Consider the following 19,142-nt stretch of genomic DNA (forward strand, 5'->3'; position numbering starts at 1 on the left):
TGACTGTATAGTCACATATGAAGGTGGCATTTGTTGTACTGTACTTGTCCCTATTGCAACGAAAGTTTCGAAATTCTGTAAACAAGAAAAGAAACCGGAACGGAAGTATCGATCAGAATCGCGTGGTATGAAACGCAGGGTGACAGCGCTTTGGCACTTGGGCACAAAAATGTTGTGGATGTTCTGACGTTTATCTTGAAAACGGACGAGGGACTCTTTTCCAATGCTTACCCCCTGTCGATTGGACGTCGAGAAACATGACGACGATTACACGCTCGAACAACATTAAAGTGGCACCGTAATACCATTACGTGGTACATCGATAGACCTACTCGAGGTCGATCGACATTAAAGGCCCTTTATCGCGAGATGACTGACATGAGCCAAACTACGATCGCGTGTGTTAAACTCAATCTCATTGCGATAATCAAAATGTAACAAAATTTTATTTTATATTATTTATCCATTTTTTCATGCAGAATTATTTCCTCCTCGGTTACAGAGCACGTTTTATGTATGTATAACTTATTGTATTATAGTAAACACAACTTTGCAATCGCAGCGATAGTTATCTAAAGAAGATGCGAAGAATGATACATCATCGTAAAGAAAGTACCAGGCCTGATATTCTTGACATCGGTATCCCCGTAGGAACTTACAAATGTGCTCCATAATGGTGCCCCGTCAAATTTAGTTTTACTGGATTAATAAGTTTTCCCCCACGGGAGTAAAATAATAGCGGATATTATGAACACTGACGATTAATAGCCAGACTTAAGTATTTAGACGTCCCCTCTCGCATTTTCCCGCCCGTTTCGCCTCTCGCGGAATAGCGTGCTTCGGGATTTGCGACAAAGACCTAACATTCTCTCTCAGCACGTCTCGAAACATCATCGTCGAAAAAGTTTCATATAATCGCGTTACGAGCGCGCAGGTGCGGCGAAGTGCCTTGCCTTGTGCGAGTACACTTCAGAATCTGGCGTGATAAATTTTATTTTTAGTCGCTGGCTCTCACGAGAGAATGCTATATTTCTTACTACTCTGCTTAGGGCGCTAGTGTGATCTAGTGATAGAGCGCCAGACTTGTAACTGTGAGGTCCGCGAGGAATCGAATTCGAGTCCACCTGATCACAGGAAGTAGAGGACAAGAATACTTCGCTTCCAAACTGCGCCCTCCCCCCCCCGCACAAGAAATTAACGGGAGACTATCGTGCGGAGAAACTGGGCGTCGGTACCCCACAGTCTGCCTGCTATATAGTAAAATAATTTAAAGGGAATTGTTATAAAAGACCTTTTAGGTCGGGGTGACTAGGGGCTTTGTAGCCTACTTTCCTTTTGGTACTAACTAACTACTACTCTACTTTTTCTTATCTCTATTATATAGTCAATAATATATTTGTACACATTTTGAGTATCATTCACTGTGTGTAATACATATATTTGCTTTGGCGTAAAATAATTGACAATATAATTGAATGTTTATTAAGTATATAACCGCGTATAATAAAATATATAATAATATATGAATTTAATAAAGATAATAAATAATCCAATCGATTTCTAAGATAGGTATGATATTAAAAAAGAGACAAATGCATAAACATCGGTGCAGTTTTGGTATTCACACGTGTTTGTTTTCCACGCAAAGTAAAGCCTTCATGCGCATGTTGGCTGATTGCCAGATAGAGATTCTCGCTTTGGGGTCGAATCCGAAACGGATGTTCCCTGGATGATTAATGTGACGGTGCGCGTATTGACACTGGCCGGCCGCGCCATACTTGATGTATCTGTTATCTTCTTGATTTTGAGCACGTCTGCGCCTGGAAATTGCAAAAAAGAATTATTGTCACACATTAACAATAAGCTATTATTTTCTAAATCCGAATTTCTTAAATTACAAATTTTGAAGAGATATTAAATACGTTTACTTCTAATTATATATGCCGAATGGTCAATCGCCTGAATGTCCAGGAAAATTGTAGTCAGTGGAACAAGAGATCTTTAATCGGACACTGTGTCCCGTAATTAATCCACGAAAATCTGTGGGTCAAGTCGGTATACGCGCGTCAGTCTGCTTTTGTTTCTCTTTTCTCCGGCATGAATATTTATGAAGATCATGCTTATTTATGAGCTTCCTGTACGCGAATAATAAAATATGAAAATATTTATTGGCGCGCATTGCGCATCCAGATTTTGCATCGACACCTCATAACGAATTTCGAAACATTGATTTTAATTATTTATCTATTCAAGATATTTTTTATCCGCGATGTCTCGCCGTGATTTAAATCTAAAAATCTGTTTTAATCGAATTTAATTTTGAAAACGACATTTAAAAAATACAAATTCTTTTTCTGATTAATAAAAACCTCCCTGAGGAGATTTAGGCGAATTTTGATCTTAGGGATGTAATTGCGGAAGGTAGTCCGGTCTAATTAACTGTAAATCAAGGAAGGTTCTCCCTCGGATAATAACTTTTTTTTCTTAGGCTGATTTCTGTGGAAATTGCGAGAAAGGAAGACGAATTATTTATGGCGGTGCAATCTACTTTATTCTCGAGAGCGATTAGATTTTTCTCGAGGAAGGGAGATACTCACTTCCGCGATATTCCGTGATTCTATATCTCTGTTCCTTTTTTTTCGCGGGACATTGCGTTTGTGCGTAAAAGTGGAACAGAGATAAAATAGACAGAAAAGAGGATTATCAACGTTCCCGCAGCAGCAATTCAATTGCGGAATTCTGAGCCTCTCTCCTTCCCCCTCCTCGTGACTCTCAGTTTTTGTTTCCCTTCTTCCTTTTTTTAATCCAAAATCGAATTTTTCCGATATCCTGCCTGACGTAGTAAGCCTCGATATTTTAAATACCGTTACGTATCATTGCCTTTGGTTTGCAACGGTTGGATTAAACGGTTTTTCCAATTAAATATAGTATTTGCGAACGAAACTGACGTAACCGTGTTCCTCCCACCGATTCTTCAAACGGCACTCTCAAAGCTTCTCCCGTTTGTCTTAGCCTTTTTTATTGCTGTGGCTATGAATCGGTTTTCATGACGCGAGTCATAAATTTCATTTAATTCAGGATTGCCTGTTCTCATTCTCACGATGTCCAAGATGCGCAATGAAAAATTATGTGAACCGTGCCTCTCGATTCGAACACTTCTTCCTTCGTAATATCTGCGTTTAAAATCGTTTATAATCATAAATATCGACTACGTTGATACAGGATGCGAATTTTCGAGATGCAACCTTTCTCACTTTCATGAAATATCTTGTATAGTTTTGTCAAAGAGTCATTCTCCACGATGGAAGCTTTCTCGCCAAGATACCACCTTAGATATTCTAATTTCAGCATTAGTGACGATAAGACCGGAGAGAACGCTCGCCAAATTGCAAGCAAACGGTGGGAAGCGCCTTGGCGGAAATGTCGTTATAACGTCGTCCGTGATACACGTCCGTCGTCCGTAAAACGCTTCACCGTATGCTACGGAGAAATGGACCATAAAGAACGGATAATAAGATCGCTGTAATGAATAACAACGAGAAGCGGCGCAAGCAAGTATTTATCGCCCAGCAGTTGCGGAAAGCAATTTCTCCGCATCAAGCGGCCGCGCTTGTGCACGTCGCCCGAATCTACGTGTTCCGTTCGCCTCACGCGATTATCGTGCGATGCAGGGGCGTCAGCGCTAATTGCGGTGACCTATCAGATTTTAATTAAGACATTAGGTGCTTTCCATTTACATCAAAAATCAGATAATTCTCACTTGTGACGTCGTTCTATCCTTTTTTGGCAATTAATGAATAATAAAGACAGAATGACGTCACAAGTGAGAATTATCTGAGTTTTGATGTAAATGGAAAGCATCTATTATCTCGCGGTTTTCAGATTGGAAACGCATGCGAGCAACAGCGCACGATGAACTCGCTGGTCATCACGCATCGGCCGCGGCGCCGTTTGTAGAAGTATCGAAAAATATCTCGTGAAAGAAAACATGAATCTGCAATTTAATTCAAGTGCACAGATTCGCAATTAATTAACCTCACGTAATTTTCGTCCCTTTTGTTTTTGTAATTTAATCTTAAATCAATCAACTGCAGTTAAGACGTTCGAAATTAATTTGTACAAGAACTTTAGACAGAATTGCAGATATAATAAACACTAAAAATAGAAATGCTGCGGCAACACGTCATTGTCACTCGTTCTCGTGGACCGTTTATAGATATTATAGAGACGAAATTCGATGCGGGATGTCGCTCACAAAGGGACAAGGGATGAAAGAGGATTTACACGAAAGACAAACGGTCTCGAGAACAACCGCGCGGCAGTTTTGAAGCATCTCGAAACCGTATGTCGGCGCCGAGGGGAAGAGAAAGGACGAAATGGAACGGGTCTTCTCTCTCCATTGCTCTTTACCGCTGCTCCGTTTCGAGAAGCCTCTGCACTCGCGAAATTTTTGGCGTATAATCCCTAATTAATATTCGATGGCCGTGCGCGCCCGTCGAATCCGCTAGCGATGTTGGCTAGCTCTCTCGTCTCTGAATGGCTATCAATCGGATAATGTCTCCTGTCCCGCGCGCGTCGATGAATGGTTATCGATTAGTGATTAGTCGATGAGAATTGTGCAAAATTTTTGTGCCGCGTGACCTTAATTAGTATTTCATTAGCACGTTCGGGCACTTCCGATATTCGGGGGATGCGTTTTTTTTACAATAATCCCGACAATATGTCAGTCTGTCTGTCACAACCTCTCGACAAATTCCTGTTGAAGCAGCGTTGGTTTCAGAATTGTTAAAAATTATATGATGAAAAACGCGGAATATTTTGATTAATTTGGATACTGATGAATACGAAAAGAATATTAAAAGGACGCGAATCGCATCGAGGGGACGAACAGTGATGAATAAATCGACATAGTTGGACAAAAGTTTTAATTAAAATCCAGCGACGTTTGTGTGTGTCTCGGTATTTAAATAATTTCGTCTTATCAAAGCAGTTCGACGAGAGGACTTCGATACGGCAATCTTTCATGAGACAAGCAAAATTGCGGGAAGGGTCTATTATTATGCATAATACCACGCGAAACCAATAGTTAACATATCTTTGTAGAGATATCGATATCTATTTTATTGGTACGGAATGATCATAAGATGTAATCTGACTTATAAAATTTTATTTAAACGCAACAGAAGTACATCTTAAATTAAATAACTGCAAAAACTTATAATAATAATAATATAAGGAATACAAAGCGCTCCCATACAACATAAAGAAAGGAAAAGTATTTTCCGAAACTACCAGTCGATTGAGCTTCGAATATTACGAGGCATATCGTGTTAGAAGATAAAATGTTCTTTAGGCAGTTCTTTAGAACACTCTCACGTGAGATACTGTCGTAAAAATTTTATTGTCCCATCGCAACAGTGGCAATAAATATTGAGTACAGTATAAAAATTTAATTATTGCGTTTTATCTGAAATGGAACTCTTTATTTCCTCCTTTACTGCTACAGTAATCGTTTAATGTACATACATAACACGTATGTACGCAGGTTGTTACGTAAATCGACCATATGTTTATAACAGATGCGCGAGTGTCACTTTATGTATCTCGTCTTAGGTCGCACGGGTTAAAGATCTCAAAAAACAAGTGATCTCGACATTCGAGAATCTCCCAATTCCAGTACTTCTTTTTGTCACGCGTTCGTTATCGAACGAATCAAAGTTCAGTGATATTGACAGAGTATATTGATTTCGAAATATTCATCGTCATTGACGGTCACTGCGTGACTTGCACATTTAACAAATAGCTCGACGACTGCATGATTGCTACACATTGGCTTTTCATAAAATCTTTGTTCGTTACTTCCATCTTTGCCTTCCACGACATTTCATACAAGGTTTATGTCGTTATTTCGACGCGTAGCAAATTAATATGCACGCGAGCGTGGTAATAATCCGGAAGCCAAAGTCTTTACCGTGAGTAATGGTCACCGAAAGTTCTACGGACTCTGTCGATCCAAACTTTACTTAGTGGGACCAATCGGAACCAAGGCTGCACAGAAAAGGTCACCACCTACGGAAGGCCGAAACCAACTCGCCAGGCAGACAAGAAGCCAGAAGTTCCCACCGTAATGATGCTGAAGCGACGACCTACTTCGCGAACTCCGATGGGATTCGCGAAAGTCCCGTTTAAAGAGTGCGAATATTTTGTCTAATCAAAAAGCAAACTGAATCAATATTTTTCAGCTCGTTTTCGCGGATCACCGGAAGTAGCAGTTTCCACAAACTTAATAAACTTGCAACTTTCAAATTTTTGAAACTTTGTGCGAATCTTAATTGGACTTTAAAAAATTATTATGAGATGTATTTCAGTGAATCTAAGTTTTTTTGCCACTCTTTAGATCTTTTCGACAATTTGCAGCTTTTTTTCTGAAACAATTTTCACAATACATTCAAGTAATAGGAAGTAAATAACTCTCTGCATGTTGACCGTTTTTACGAAGATACTTTTCGTCTCTTATTCTTTCTACTTAACTTCCTTCGAACCTACGCGATGAAAAGACGGAAGGAAAACAAAAAGAAGGGAGAACAATGGATGTGGGTTGACTAAATACCGGGTGTCTCATATCTTGTATCTCTTGAGCCATTATGATGATAATAAGTATTGAGTACAATATAAAAATTTAGACATTAGGTTTTATTTTAAATGGAATGGTATAATAGAAATATACAACTGCAAAAAATACTATAATGGTTATTTAATAAACAAATTGATTTTTTTAAAGAAATTTAATATATAAGGTATCTCGCACAGAGAGAAACTCTTAATTTCAATAACGTCAAACCAAAGTTTCAAAAGTGTACAAGTATATAATTGAACGACAAACGTAGAAAAATACTTTAATGAAGATAAAAAAAAGTATCCTAAAAAACTCAACGATACACAAAAATGCATTCTTTTATATTTAAAATACTCACTGACCGAAAATAGCGGAGAATAGGAAGTCTTGCTTCTAGTCACGATCTCGATTCCCCGGTGAGAGATGAATGTGGTTGAATGAGAGATGAATGGAGTTGGTGGTCCACGAAAAAACTCACGAAATTCGGTAACGATGGAGTGAATGAATCGTCCTCGCGGTCGCGGTTTCGTACATGCACATTAGGCGTGTACGTGCACGATCGCGCACGATTGCAGCGTCGGTCGATGTGTCATGCCCGCGCCCAGTCGATGTGTCATGCACATGTGTCTCTTCGTGGGTCTAAGGTGGGAACGATCCACCTCTCGCGAAGACGTCCGCCTTATAAGGGCTGTTGCACTTGAGGCGACGCTGAATGCACGTGCAGAAATTTGAATTCCGTTATACGTACATATGTATATTCGGCAATAAATTAAAATTAACTAATAAAGTTACAAAATTAATTGCAACTTAAATTCTTCATTAAACTGTACCATTATTTTTCATTTTTTGTAATATTCAATATAGTTTCTCGCTTACACAACCAATCGCGTGGTTTAGCTGCTTTTTGTACTTGCAAAGGACGAAAAGAATTCGTATATAAGAATACGTCGCGTTTAATGAAGTTTTTGCGGATGCGAATATATAAAATATCGTTAATGTACCCGATTGTATGTAACTAGTAGGCGAATTTTGATGATGGATAATAGTAATTGAGTAACATCCGTGTCGTAGGAAGTTTCATTGGCAAGCGTCGCGTTGTTGCGACAGATTTGCGTAGAAAATAATTGGTACGGTTGTATATGCGTGATCGTCGGGAAATAATTACAGTATGAAATTGCTTATTAATTTAGAAACGATGAGAAAAGCACGATGAATGGAACAAAACGCTACAACACAATAGACTGCCGCAAAATAAGTAATGTCGAAGTATCGACAATTTGTCAATTGTAAAATAGCAGAGATCTATACAAATTTTCATGAATTAAGTATTAAGAGTGCGAACATAGAAGATTTTATTTTATTTTTTATTACACTTTATTTAACTTAATAAGTTTTATTTTAAGTAGAATTTTGCTTTGCTTTGTTTATTTACAAAGAAAAACACTTAAAATAAAAATACTCAAAAAAATTACGTAAAGAATTATTCCAACTTATCTGTTAAGAAATTTTAAAATAACAGATGCCTTTAATAATATCTTCCATTTAATATATTTTTTAAATTATAAAATACTTGTAGTCAAATTTAGCATAAGATGAAATATATTTAGGTTAAATGTCTCATTCGTTTCACGAGAACTACCATAATTCACACTGTCAGTCTTGGATACCTTAAGGAGGCCTCAGATAAGGATGTCAAGGGAACTATGTACCGTTTAGTAAAATCGCTTTTATGACTCTTTACTTGAATTGGCATTAGTGCGTGCAAACTCGTTTTTTCTTTGAATTAATTAAAATAAAACTTGTTTAAAATATAAAAGTCAAATTAAATTTTATTTATAATAAAAATTTTTCATCGTTTGCAGCACGTAGTTAATTAATAGTTATATAATCATATATTCATAAAATGTAACATTTATATTCATCATAATGTGCACTTACGTGAATTTATCAGATTCAAGTAAGAACGTCTTTTGAAAGATATATTCGATTCAGCATGTAATAAAAGAAAAGTAGTAAAATTTATTTGTTTGTCAGGCTAAAAGGATTTGTAAAAGATCTGTATTTATAAAGTATCTCTTTTGAATGGCTTTGTTTCGTATTTGTGTCTCTCAAAGCGCTTTGCTCGAAAGACTGATCGGGAAGAAAAAGAAAAATTGGATATTTCGTCTGGGGTCATTAGGCGTATTCGTGATCAATGTCTCTGGTGACAGACGGACAAAAAGAGGGACCTGTCCGCTGAGTTTCGATAAATCCGGATCACGTGTACGCGGTTGACACACAGTCGTCTTAATATTCCGCGTCACGTTCGTTCTTTGATGATCGGGTCATTGGTAGGAGAATTCGCATGTCAAAGGAAATCCCGAGAAATATCCTTCACCTAGACGACCTCCCGAGACGTCTTTGAGACGGACGTTTAACTTTGCCACACCCGTGGTGACTCTCGAAGAGTGAAATCGTTGTCCACATTTTTTTTTTTACGGAATCCTTGAAAGCACAGTCATAACTATATTAGTCTATTTTCAATTAAATGGCAAAATACTGAAGAAATGAGGAGAGAAACGTACATGCATGGTGTTTCCTTCCACCATGCGTATATGTTTCAAATACTAAATAAAACAAAAATTTTACAAACGGAATCTTCTCAAAATAATTTATCTGTAGCGAAATTCTTTTTCTCAATTTACACTTCTGCGACAGAAAATCAATCTCCTCTCCGTCAAATAAGAATGAAACGTGTTTTAGTAGCTTATCTAATTAACATAAAGCAACAGCTGTCCGTTTGGTCGAGAAGATTTCGTTGCTGTCCATTTGGTCGAGAAGATTTTGTTCATCCTCTCGATCGACACTCGCTTCGAGACGAGCTCCCGAGTTCCCAAACCGCAACGCTCGTGGGAATTAACGTGCCGTCAGGGACTCATTACGTCATTTATTATGCGAATTACGGGCGTGAGGCCACGACGCGCGCGTTTCCCATGCAAATGCATCGCGAATAGCACGTGGAAACGAAACTTTGCGAACTTCCTCTGCGCGCGGCGGGCACGCGCGTCTCGTCCGGCATGGGTAATCCGCTTACCTCGTACCGTCTCGTGCCGGTCGGTTCCCTGCCGTTTATCTCGCGGTTTCGCGGCGAAAAAGGAGCGCTCTCAACTTTCTTGCGATACGAAAGCCCGGGAACGCGGTTCGGTCACGGGAGAGCGATGCGAATGCAATCTTTCATTTCTTGCTTCAAGTACACGACTGTATAAAAATTATTTTTCATGCGGAGAGACTCGTGGATATAAATGGACGCAGTAATGAGTTTCTGCTTTTGGATGCAAAATGTGGATGTGATGCGATGCACGGCTTTTAAACAGAATCTTTCAAAATGTAACTGATAATATCTTTTAATTAATTCGCAGTTTATTTTTCTTTAAAGACAAATTACAATGACACATATAGTAGTTACAAAAAATTTTCAAGATTAATTTTTTAAACTTATACGCAAACATTACTACTTTTACATTAAAATATGAATTATATTATGTGAAATTTATACATGTTAAATTTTTCTAACAAGATATCTTTTTTAATTAATGAAACATTTTTTATAATGAGGGATTTTTCTCAGTTTTAACATGACGTATAAGCTATCGTGTCGCTGTCTAAATAAATTTTTTATTGTGTATAATTGCACGTAGAAGAAAGAATTTAAAAAAGTTACAGTCACTCTCTTAACAATAAATAATGCTACGATTGAGTTAATGCATATAAGCTATCGTGTCGCTGTCTAAATAAATTCTTTATTATGTATAATTGCACGTAGAAGAAAGAATTTAAAAAAGTCATAGTCACTCTCTTAACAATAAATAATGCTACGATTGAGTTAATGCAGCACACACGAAAAAAAATATGTTGCGCAAAAAATATCTTGAATGCAATTTCTTTTCTCTGAGTTAATAAAAATATAAAAGAAATTCCGAAGAGACGCAAAAGTCAGTAAATAAGCAAGAGCGAGACCATAGAGACCGCAAAGCATAAGGTGATTAAAGATCCGCGTAAAGCTCGTGCATCAAAGTCGTTTTACAATTTCCTTATGCGCCAAATCGCCGTTCTAATGGGGAGGGCATTGCGCAAATTACCAGAAACTCTGCTCGCGATAGCGATCACCTGTCTCATAGCACACCATGGAAATCGAGTTAGCGAGGTGTGAACGGGGGTAATTTATTTCCACGAGAGGAAATCGCTACTAATTGTGAGCGAAACCGGTCGCCAGGCTTTAATCGGTCGTGCGGGTACATCAAAGATCCCTTGCTGTTGGCAATAAATTCAACGCATCATCAGCATTCCCCTATCTCTAACGGCAACGATGTGATGATTTCCGAGATAGTACGCAATTCGTGCGATTTATCACGTTTCAACGCGCAGATAATTAAATTTTAGAGGGCATCAAAGACCTTGGGGAACAATCCGTGATTAAGAGGGAAAGTAAGACGACCGTTTAGCTACTAGATAATTCACGAACTTACATATTTAATTTGGTCGAGTACTAATGTAAGTTTTAATTTACGCCGAAGAACAGTTAAAGGATTGTAAATATCAATATACATTATGTCCAAATCCGCAATGAAAGCAGATGTTGAGAATCTAATGCTATTTAAAAGTCGTTCATTATTCTTGGAATAATGGAAATGGTTTTTAACATACAGCCAGAAATTTTCTATTAAATAAAATCTATGAGCGTTTAATTAAACTATAATATTGATTGAGATATTTGAATTTTCGATGTGAAATGGAATCGTCTCTAATATTTATTCTCAAAATATTGTCAGTTTCAAGAACTCTTGCGGCTTCGATAACTTTTCCTTGACATGTCACTCTAAACCTCGACACCTGTGCTATCGGGATACGACGTCGCGCCAGCGAAATTTCTACTCCTCGGCTTTCTGCGTATAATTCAAAGTATTCAAACACTCAGGAGAATTACGTGGTACTTTATCGACTAATGCATTACTTTAATTTATTATATCTAACTTGAAATTATTTCTCGCCGCGGTGGAACTTGTTCCGCGGTCAGTCCCCGATATAATTTAGCGGCATAATAATTTTTTCCTTACAATAGTTTAAAAAACGTCGTTATTACAACGTCCATTAATCATTCCAATGTCGCGGAAATATTTTCTATATCGCTAATACTGTACTTAAAGATGATAGATTTTATCGAGACTTAACGCGACAAAGTATATTCTCATACTAAAAACTTTGCGAGCACTCCTTGAAAAGTCGCATGAAAGAAAACGAAAGAACTCCTTGTGAATTTCATCTTAGAATCGGATACGGCGGGTTTTAAGTAAACTTTATAAGCGCCTGGAAAATTTATGGTTTTCGCCGGCTTTGCTCCTGTTCTTTCCTTCCTAAGTCCGCGGCCCGTAAAATCAAACGCTTCTAATTGAATGCGTAACCGAGCCTTGAAGAAGAGAGAGACGCGACATATATGCATAGGTATATGCACATACGAGCACGATACACGATGTTTTAAATGCATTAGCAGGTCGAAAAACGACGTAATTCGAGTTTCAATTAATTAAGGATGAGAGTCCTGATATCTTACGGCACAAACAGGACAATTTTCCGAGCAATTAACGCGGCGCGACTGGATCAACAGTCTGCGCAAATCACGAATTACAGCCGGATGCTTAACTTTGAAACTTGATTTCTGTTACGATTTGCGATCTCGTGATTTACTGCATGCTGTATAAACGATAAATTAAACGAACGGCAAACGTAGCCGCGAGGAAGAATTGTGTTATCACATCCGATATCGTAAAACCGTATATCTCAGAAATAACAGAAAACGCATATAAATATAGCTTGTACTTTTTGCTTATGTATATATTACATTGTTCCATTCTTCTTGCTAAAGAAGAATCTCCGAAGAGACTCACTTGACGAACAAACTGAAGTCTCACTTTCTTCTTATAATGCTCTCTTCTTTGTACTGCATCTCTACTTAAACATTTTCAGTTCTTGCTGCTTCTTCATCTATACAAAAAGGAGTTTTCTTTACTAAGCCTGCACTTTAGGACCCACTCGGTGACGGCGTTCGCCGAACATGCCGAACCAGACAGCACTGAGTCGGCAATGACTCACAGTCGTAATCGTTTCGCCAATTCCGTGTAACCACACTGCGGCTATAATTGAGCGCCACTGCGGTTGTGCCCCTCTCCACACTGTGGAGTGTGTCTTGTCCTCGTCGACGGCTCGCATTCGCGTTTTTCTCTCCCGCTCGCGCCTACTCTCTCACGTGCTTCTCTCTCCCTTCGTCTCTCCCTCCGCAGCCAGCAGAAACCGCTTATCGAACCTCGCCTCACCTGTCTCCTTAATTTCTTGCTTAGTCCGCCGCCGCAATTTTTGCGCTCACGCGACGAGGCGCTCGCTCGTGACCGGAAGTGTGATTGGGAAAAGATTTGCTGTCGCACGTGTAACAATGAAATATTTAATCGATAGATAGTTGGCGGATCCGCGAGATGTGAACTGCCCACTCGATTATCTCTCGCGCGTTTAGTGACGTTTCGAGTCTCGATTACCACGGAAAATCTGATGCAGTCTGGCAGCTCAGACGAATCGGATAAATCTACGCGGAAAATTGAGAGAACTGCGGGAAATACTGGAAAATAGTGGAGAAAAGTGTCGCGAAAGTGATATTAAAGTCGATTTAATTGATTTAATTAATTTAATTGATCTTAATAGTGTTATCTAATCGAGGTAATTTTAAGATTCAATTTTCAGATTGGTTAAATTAACTTTAATACGTATGTTGCATCTCATTGCTTCGGAGTGAGTGAGAGCATTGCTGTCGCCGAGTGAGACCGACCTATGTTGGAGGTAGCACGGAGATAATAAATCGAAACGCTCTGATTAGACCGGAGCCGCCCGCGCCGTCGCCACAGTCGTGGAAAATGAGATAATACCGATAAGAATCGTCGAGTGACGCGAAAGAAATGGGTGAAGCGCGACTTGAGAAGAAAGCAGGAAGAGAACGGCACTTCTTCGCGTCTAATTCATTCCTCGGATCATGAGGGTGGCTTTTATGTTGGGTGCTTCCGAGGAACAAGTCTTATCGGAGCGTTGATTAAAAATACAATCTTAATAGGCTCGCGTGCAATCTTTGTATAAACAAAATTTACATTACACGCTAATTATTCGCAATCAGCGCTTTTAATCTTATTCATCCTCGTTGATACGGAAAACAGCTGCACGAAACGTATAAAAACGTCCTCTATATCTCGTTATATTTAGATTTCACGAAGAAGTTAATTTGTTCTTAATAATTAGAAAAAATCAGATAATGCAAAGAATTAGTAATACAAGTGTGTGTAGTAAAAATTCGCAGTGGACAGCTTTTCGTCTTTATGAGAGAACTGTACGCTTTATCTTGAAGTTTAACGAGATCTCATGTGCGGCCGTCTTCATCTCTTTTTCATTCGACGCGGTTTGTTTGTTTATCAGTTACGTGGTGTATTATATCAGCCACCAGTAGTACCGAGCCAATAATGAAGCGGCACCTTCGTCAGTTGCCGAAGCGCGGCCTTATCGTCGCGTGTCACATCGTTGCGCTTCACCGGTCGTCCGAGAAAAACGAAGTCAAGAAGGAAACCGCGATAAGGCGGAAGCGAGGGAAACGGGAAAAGTGCGAGTTGCCGAGAACGGCTCCTTTTCGTTATCGATCGCGATGTAATGTAAATTGAATTAGTGCCAGTGGAATATTACGATGCAACTACACGTATACACGGCGATAACGAGCGACCTTGGATCGGCTCAGTGTGTTCGTTATCTTGCGAAATTAGACTCATGGAGCTGTGTTCTTTAATAAACGCTTGATTAGAGACAACGGAATTTATTCTAGTGGAGTGTGGAAACGCGAGTGCATGACGCGAGCGCATCGCGATTTTGCATCAGGACGGTGATAGGATATCTCGCGAGAAATCCTTGTAATTCTTATAATTTTGCTCAATTAAAAACGTCAATAAATTCTCGTGAAAGCGTCTCGCGAAATCTCGCGTAGCGAAATGCTTGTCCATGCATGCCGCATTTTTCCGACTAATTATACGCGCGATCGGGGAGAATTATTGAAAGTATCGGTGATTGTGTGCCTTAATTATGCAGATTTTATGCGAATTAAAACCATCGGAGGTCTTCGCATCGATAATAAATATAAAATTAATGCAGATGTCATTTTCTCGCGCGACTGATCATAAAATAATGATATGACGGTCATATAATTTAATCGCATATACAATATTAATAAATATAAATACAAGTGCGCGTTGCAGAGCAATTTTAACGTCGGTCGAATTGCGCGGCAAAATTTTCGCGATCCGGAGAGGTTCGAAATCAAAGTGAAAGCTTAAACAGCTGCATAGCGAAATGTCGCGCAATCGTACACACAAATCGTATAAAACATTTTAAAGCTTGATTTGGATGGCATAATAAAGTAAAAGTGACGGTTATATTGCTGATTGCTGCTTATATTTCGAATTCCAGATAATTGAATCGATAAACCGAGCAATATTAACACGGTAAAAGAGAATTCTCGCGAGCTTGGGCGGCATCCTTTGACGTGAATTTTTCCCAACAAAGTTTCTCCGGGATCTCGTTCGTGGCGGAAGGAAAAATCGAACTAATAAAATCGCGGTTATCTGTACCCTCTCTCCACATTTTACGCGGCCGTGCAAATGGCCGTAAAAACGTTTGGCTTGATCGGCACAACGAGAGAGAGAGAAACAAAGACTCATGTCGCTGTTACGAATCGAACGTAATACGCGACCGATCGAATATTCCGCCTGTATACGGGGTGTTATACGATTGTCGATAAACCGTAACCTTGACCGACTTTAAAGCGCGATCGACTCTGTATACCACGACGAAAGAGAAACTTTAATTGAAGGAATTATGCTGGTGAAACGCGCGGGTCAACTTGTCGCGGCCGTTTGTGTAAAACAACGCGAAACTGTGTCGAGTTACTGTCGGTAATTATCGAGGTCAAGTAATCGAACGAAAATGATAGAAAAATTATTGACGATACTATAAGGTATCTTTTTTAGATGATTATTTAATTTAAAAAGTTACGCTAAGACGTTAACTTTTTTCTCGAAGCGATGAAAATTTTCAATTTTTATGCGACAATCTAGATTGAAAGTAATATACAAACTGCATAAAAACTGTATTGCGCGCTACGCGTTCTTCGCGGTCTGGCGAAATGGCTTTTTAAATTGAAACCTTTTTATCGTACACATATAAATAGTACGGATCCGCAGATGGTTATCGAATTAATGAATTCAATCCTACATTAGTTTTTGCATCGGTGTACGTGTCAGATTGCACAATCCGTTCCAGCGACTCATCTCCAATTGATTCCACGAAATAGTGCTCGTCAAAATTTTGCTGCGTGGGTTTGCACTTTTACGTGATATTCACAAGAAAGAGCTGAATGTCATGCTCGATCAATTAAAATCATATTTTGCGCACATTTGTGTTTTTTAACTCACTGAATCGCTCGCAAGCCATACTTCAATTTTAAAACTGCGTTTTTTTATCACTCTAGTACTGTATCCATATATAATCTTATAGGCTTGACGCACTAGCAGAACAAATCGTTATGTAACATATAACGTGTAATTTCTTGATACATGCGACAATCGCGTGATAACATATTATCTCCACTGATTCTTGGAAAATACATGTTTCTTTACTTATTCTTCTAGAGAACGCAACACTTGTATAGACGTAAACAAACGTTTGCGAAAAACAGGTAAAAAAGAATATTTAAGTATGTTTATCAATCTATATACCAGCAATTTGTATACGATTATAATTGCTAAATTTTTTTAACTTAGAAACGAAAGATAAAAATAAAGCAAGAGAATGTAAGAGATAATAATGAATATAATAACACTGGGTTTCTCTTTGATATTTTGAGCCTATAATTATCTATAATTAGCATTAGAATCCAGGGTAATTCTTATTATAATTTCATGTATCGTGTAATGCAAGAATCGTTTGAAGGATTAGACACACACACACACACACACACACACACATAAAATACGTATTAAAGTGCGTACATTAAAATACATTTATACATATCATATAAAATTATAAGCAAAATTTCGGAAACAAGTTATAGATTGCTTAGTGCGTTTAGTACTAAATTAAAGCAACGCGCACGGTGAATTTGAAAGAAGAGACAGCGTTTTAAAATACCGAAAAATCTCCGTGCGTCGCGCGAACATCGGAGCTTCGAAGGAATTTGATACAGATATCGTTCGCGCGAAATTCATCTGAGCAAGCCGGATCCCTGGTGCGATTTGATCGCGATTAAGCGCGGAGCAGTGTCGACAAATATTTGTCGAAGACACGGCCGGCTGGCACTCGAGTGCATTAAACAGTGACGTCTAAGGACTCGCGCTTTATTCCGGGGCACAATAATTGCCCGCCGCGTCGTCGCAGCCCGTGAACCCGCCGTGCGGGACCGCCTGATAACGGAGTGCAGTCCGCGCGAGCTTATCACGATTCACGGGCCGGGATTAACCGCGGTCTTATAATCCGTTTTCTCGCGATAATGCCGCGATATTGCATACGCGGGCGCGCGAGGCGCGTAAATTACGCGCTCCAGATACGGGATTCGACCGCCGCAATTCAGCCGTGATCATGCTAATGTTAGGTGCGACGCGAATTATGTTTTGCGGAGTCGGAAGGAATGCGGCGGAGGTATATACGGTGCGGGATATAATTAAGCGCTTGATAACCAGCGCTGATTATCGGCTTTATTCGTAGACGATATATAAGCAGAGAGCTTTAAGGCATACAAAAATTTATGAATCTTGATAAGAATCTACTGACGCCAGATCGAGAAGACAGTTACGAAAAGTAGTCCTATTGATAAATGTCTCGCGAAATATATTACGTTAATTACAATTAAAAATACTTGGGTTTTATATAAATTAAAAATCAATATAAGAACTTTTAACTATTAAAATCATAATAACGATAATTATTCTTTTGTAATATAGTAATATTACTTTTCTTATTCCTAAAAATGTCATTGTAATAAATCGACTGTGAAAGAAAAAATAAGCAGAACGTTGTCGAAATTAAATGATACGATCTATTTCGTGCGGAAATACTATCTCGGTGTTCAAGGTAGCAAAACGATTGATAGCAATTGTTGTAACATGGTGCGCGTTAATTTCGTGGAATATAATTGACTGTCGTTTTATGATAGGATGCCTAATGTCACAGGAAATACAGAAGTATACTACGAAGAATTTGGGCATTTCTCTCTCCTGAAATTAAAATTAACTTAGTTTCTTTAAAAGAAGTGGCACAACATTTGTCATAATGATAGAATTACTTTTTATTCAATAATTAATGAAACAGACATCGACCTTTTCCTTTCCATCGCGATAAGCGACGATTTCTATTAGAGTATTAAGTCTTGTTTCGGTAATTGATCACTCGATTGGAAGAGATAAATTATGAACATAATGGTGATAACGAGGGCAATAACGAAGGATGAGTCGTACGATCTTTTCTTGATAAACAGAAAAATGTTCCTACTATATACAATAGCTGTAATTTTCCTAACAATTCTACGCAACGTCAAAATAGGTTAATTTTTTTCGTAAATATTGAGAGCTGGAAAGCATTCGTGAAATCTGAAAAATGACGCTACGGGATGGAAGTATTTTCCATTTCATAAAAGAAGCACGCGTTCAATTTCGAAATATTGCGCGGTGTATCGGCTAAAAATACGGTAGGAGGGCATTTAAAAAAAACAGTGGTAGATATGAGATCGTAAATCGGATCAGCGGCTTAGAGGAGGCTTAAGAAAGTTCTCAACTTCTGACGATCGATTTTATCTCAACTTCCAGGCTTCGTTAAATACACGGAAAGGAAAAAAGCGTGAGTGGACGCGATATTAACGATACAGTCGATATCGTTGGCGCTGCAACGATAACACGTTATCGGAGTGATACCGTTTAACGACACAGCTGTCTGTGTATATGTGGGTGTGCGTGTTTGTAGAAATTACAACTAAGACGCGTCGTGCGCGAGTTCTGAGTGACGGAAAGTTATGCGATTCGGTCATCGAGTGAGAATAAACGGATCGCCATTCACATCGCGTAACGTGTGTGATGTCATTGAGTGTGATCGTCCAAGCGCGATCGATCTTGGTGTGATATCCGACCAGGAAAGATGACACTCAAGAAGGAAGCAAAGAGGTCCTCGAAAAAGGGCAAGTCGATCCACAAAACGAATTACAATGACGAAAGCGCGAATGTGACGCAGCCGGGGCCCACGAAGGAATGCAAGCAAGCGAAACCGGAAGCAGGTGCATAAAGCGTTGGATATTAATCACTCTTTGCAAATTCTTGAAAAGCATTAGCCAGAGTCGTTGATTAACATTGCCTTCGGCGAAATATCGAAACTGTCGGGAAAGTAATTGTTTACCTTAGCCGCGTCTGTATTGTCAGAGATCGAATCAACG

At 38.9% G+C, this 19,142-nt stretch overlaps 1 protein-coding gene and 1 long non-coding RNA gene across 9 annotated transcripts in view; one reads left to right on the forward strand and one right to left on the reverse strand.

The window, feature by feature from the left end:
* Window positions 1-19,142, forward strand: part of LOC139768667 (pleckstrin homology domain-containing family G member 5) — a 125,183-nt gene that overhangs the window by 21,775 nt on the left and 84,266 nt on the right. The window contains exons 1-2 of one of the 8 annotated variants that reach the window (XM_071699096.1): window positions 12,992-13,357; window positions 18,526-18,986. The exons of 2 other annotated variants lie outside the window; for them this stretch is intronic. In XM_071699096.1, coding sequence (XP_071555197.1) covers window positions 18,851-18,986 — 136 coding nt within the window. In that variant the 5' untranslated portion in view covers window positions 12,992-13,357; window positions 18,526-18,850. Of the gene's footprint in view, window positions 1-12,991; window positions 13,358-13,381; window positions 13,478-14,118; window positions 14,584-14,607; window positions 15,684-17,733; window positions 18,987-19,142 lie in introns of those variants that run through there. 5 more of the 8 variants (XM_071699101.1, XM_071699099.1, XM_071699097.1 and 2 more) reach the window with 5 other exon arrangements.
* LOC139768671 (uncharacterized) lies at window positions 1,423-7,305 on the reverse strand. Its single transcript, XR_011717410.1, has 2 exons — window positions 6,979-7,305; window positions 1,423-1,820 (listed from the first exon to the last, which is right to left on the reverse strand). It is a non-coding gene; the product is annotated as an uncharacterized lncRNA (long non-coding RNA).

Source organism: Temnothorax nylanderi, unplaced genomic scaffold (genome assembly GCF_030848795.1).
Source record: "Temnothorax nylanderi isolate EJ_2023f unplaced genomic scaffold, tnyl_v1.0 TNYL_tig0017_pilon, whole genome shotgun sequence".
Classification (NCBI taxonomy): Eukaryota; Metazoa; Arthropoda; class Insecta; order Hymenoptera; family Formicidae; genus Temnothorax; species Temnothorax nylanderi.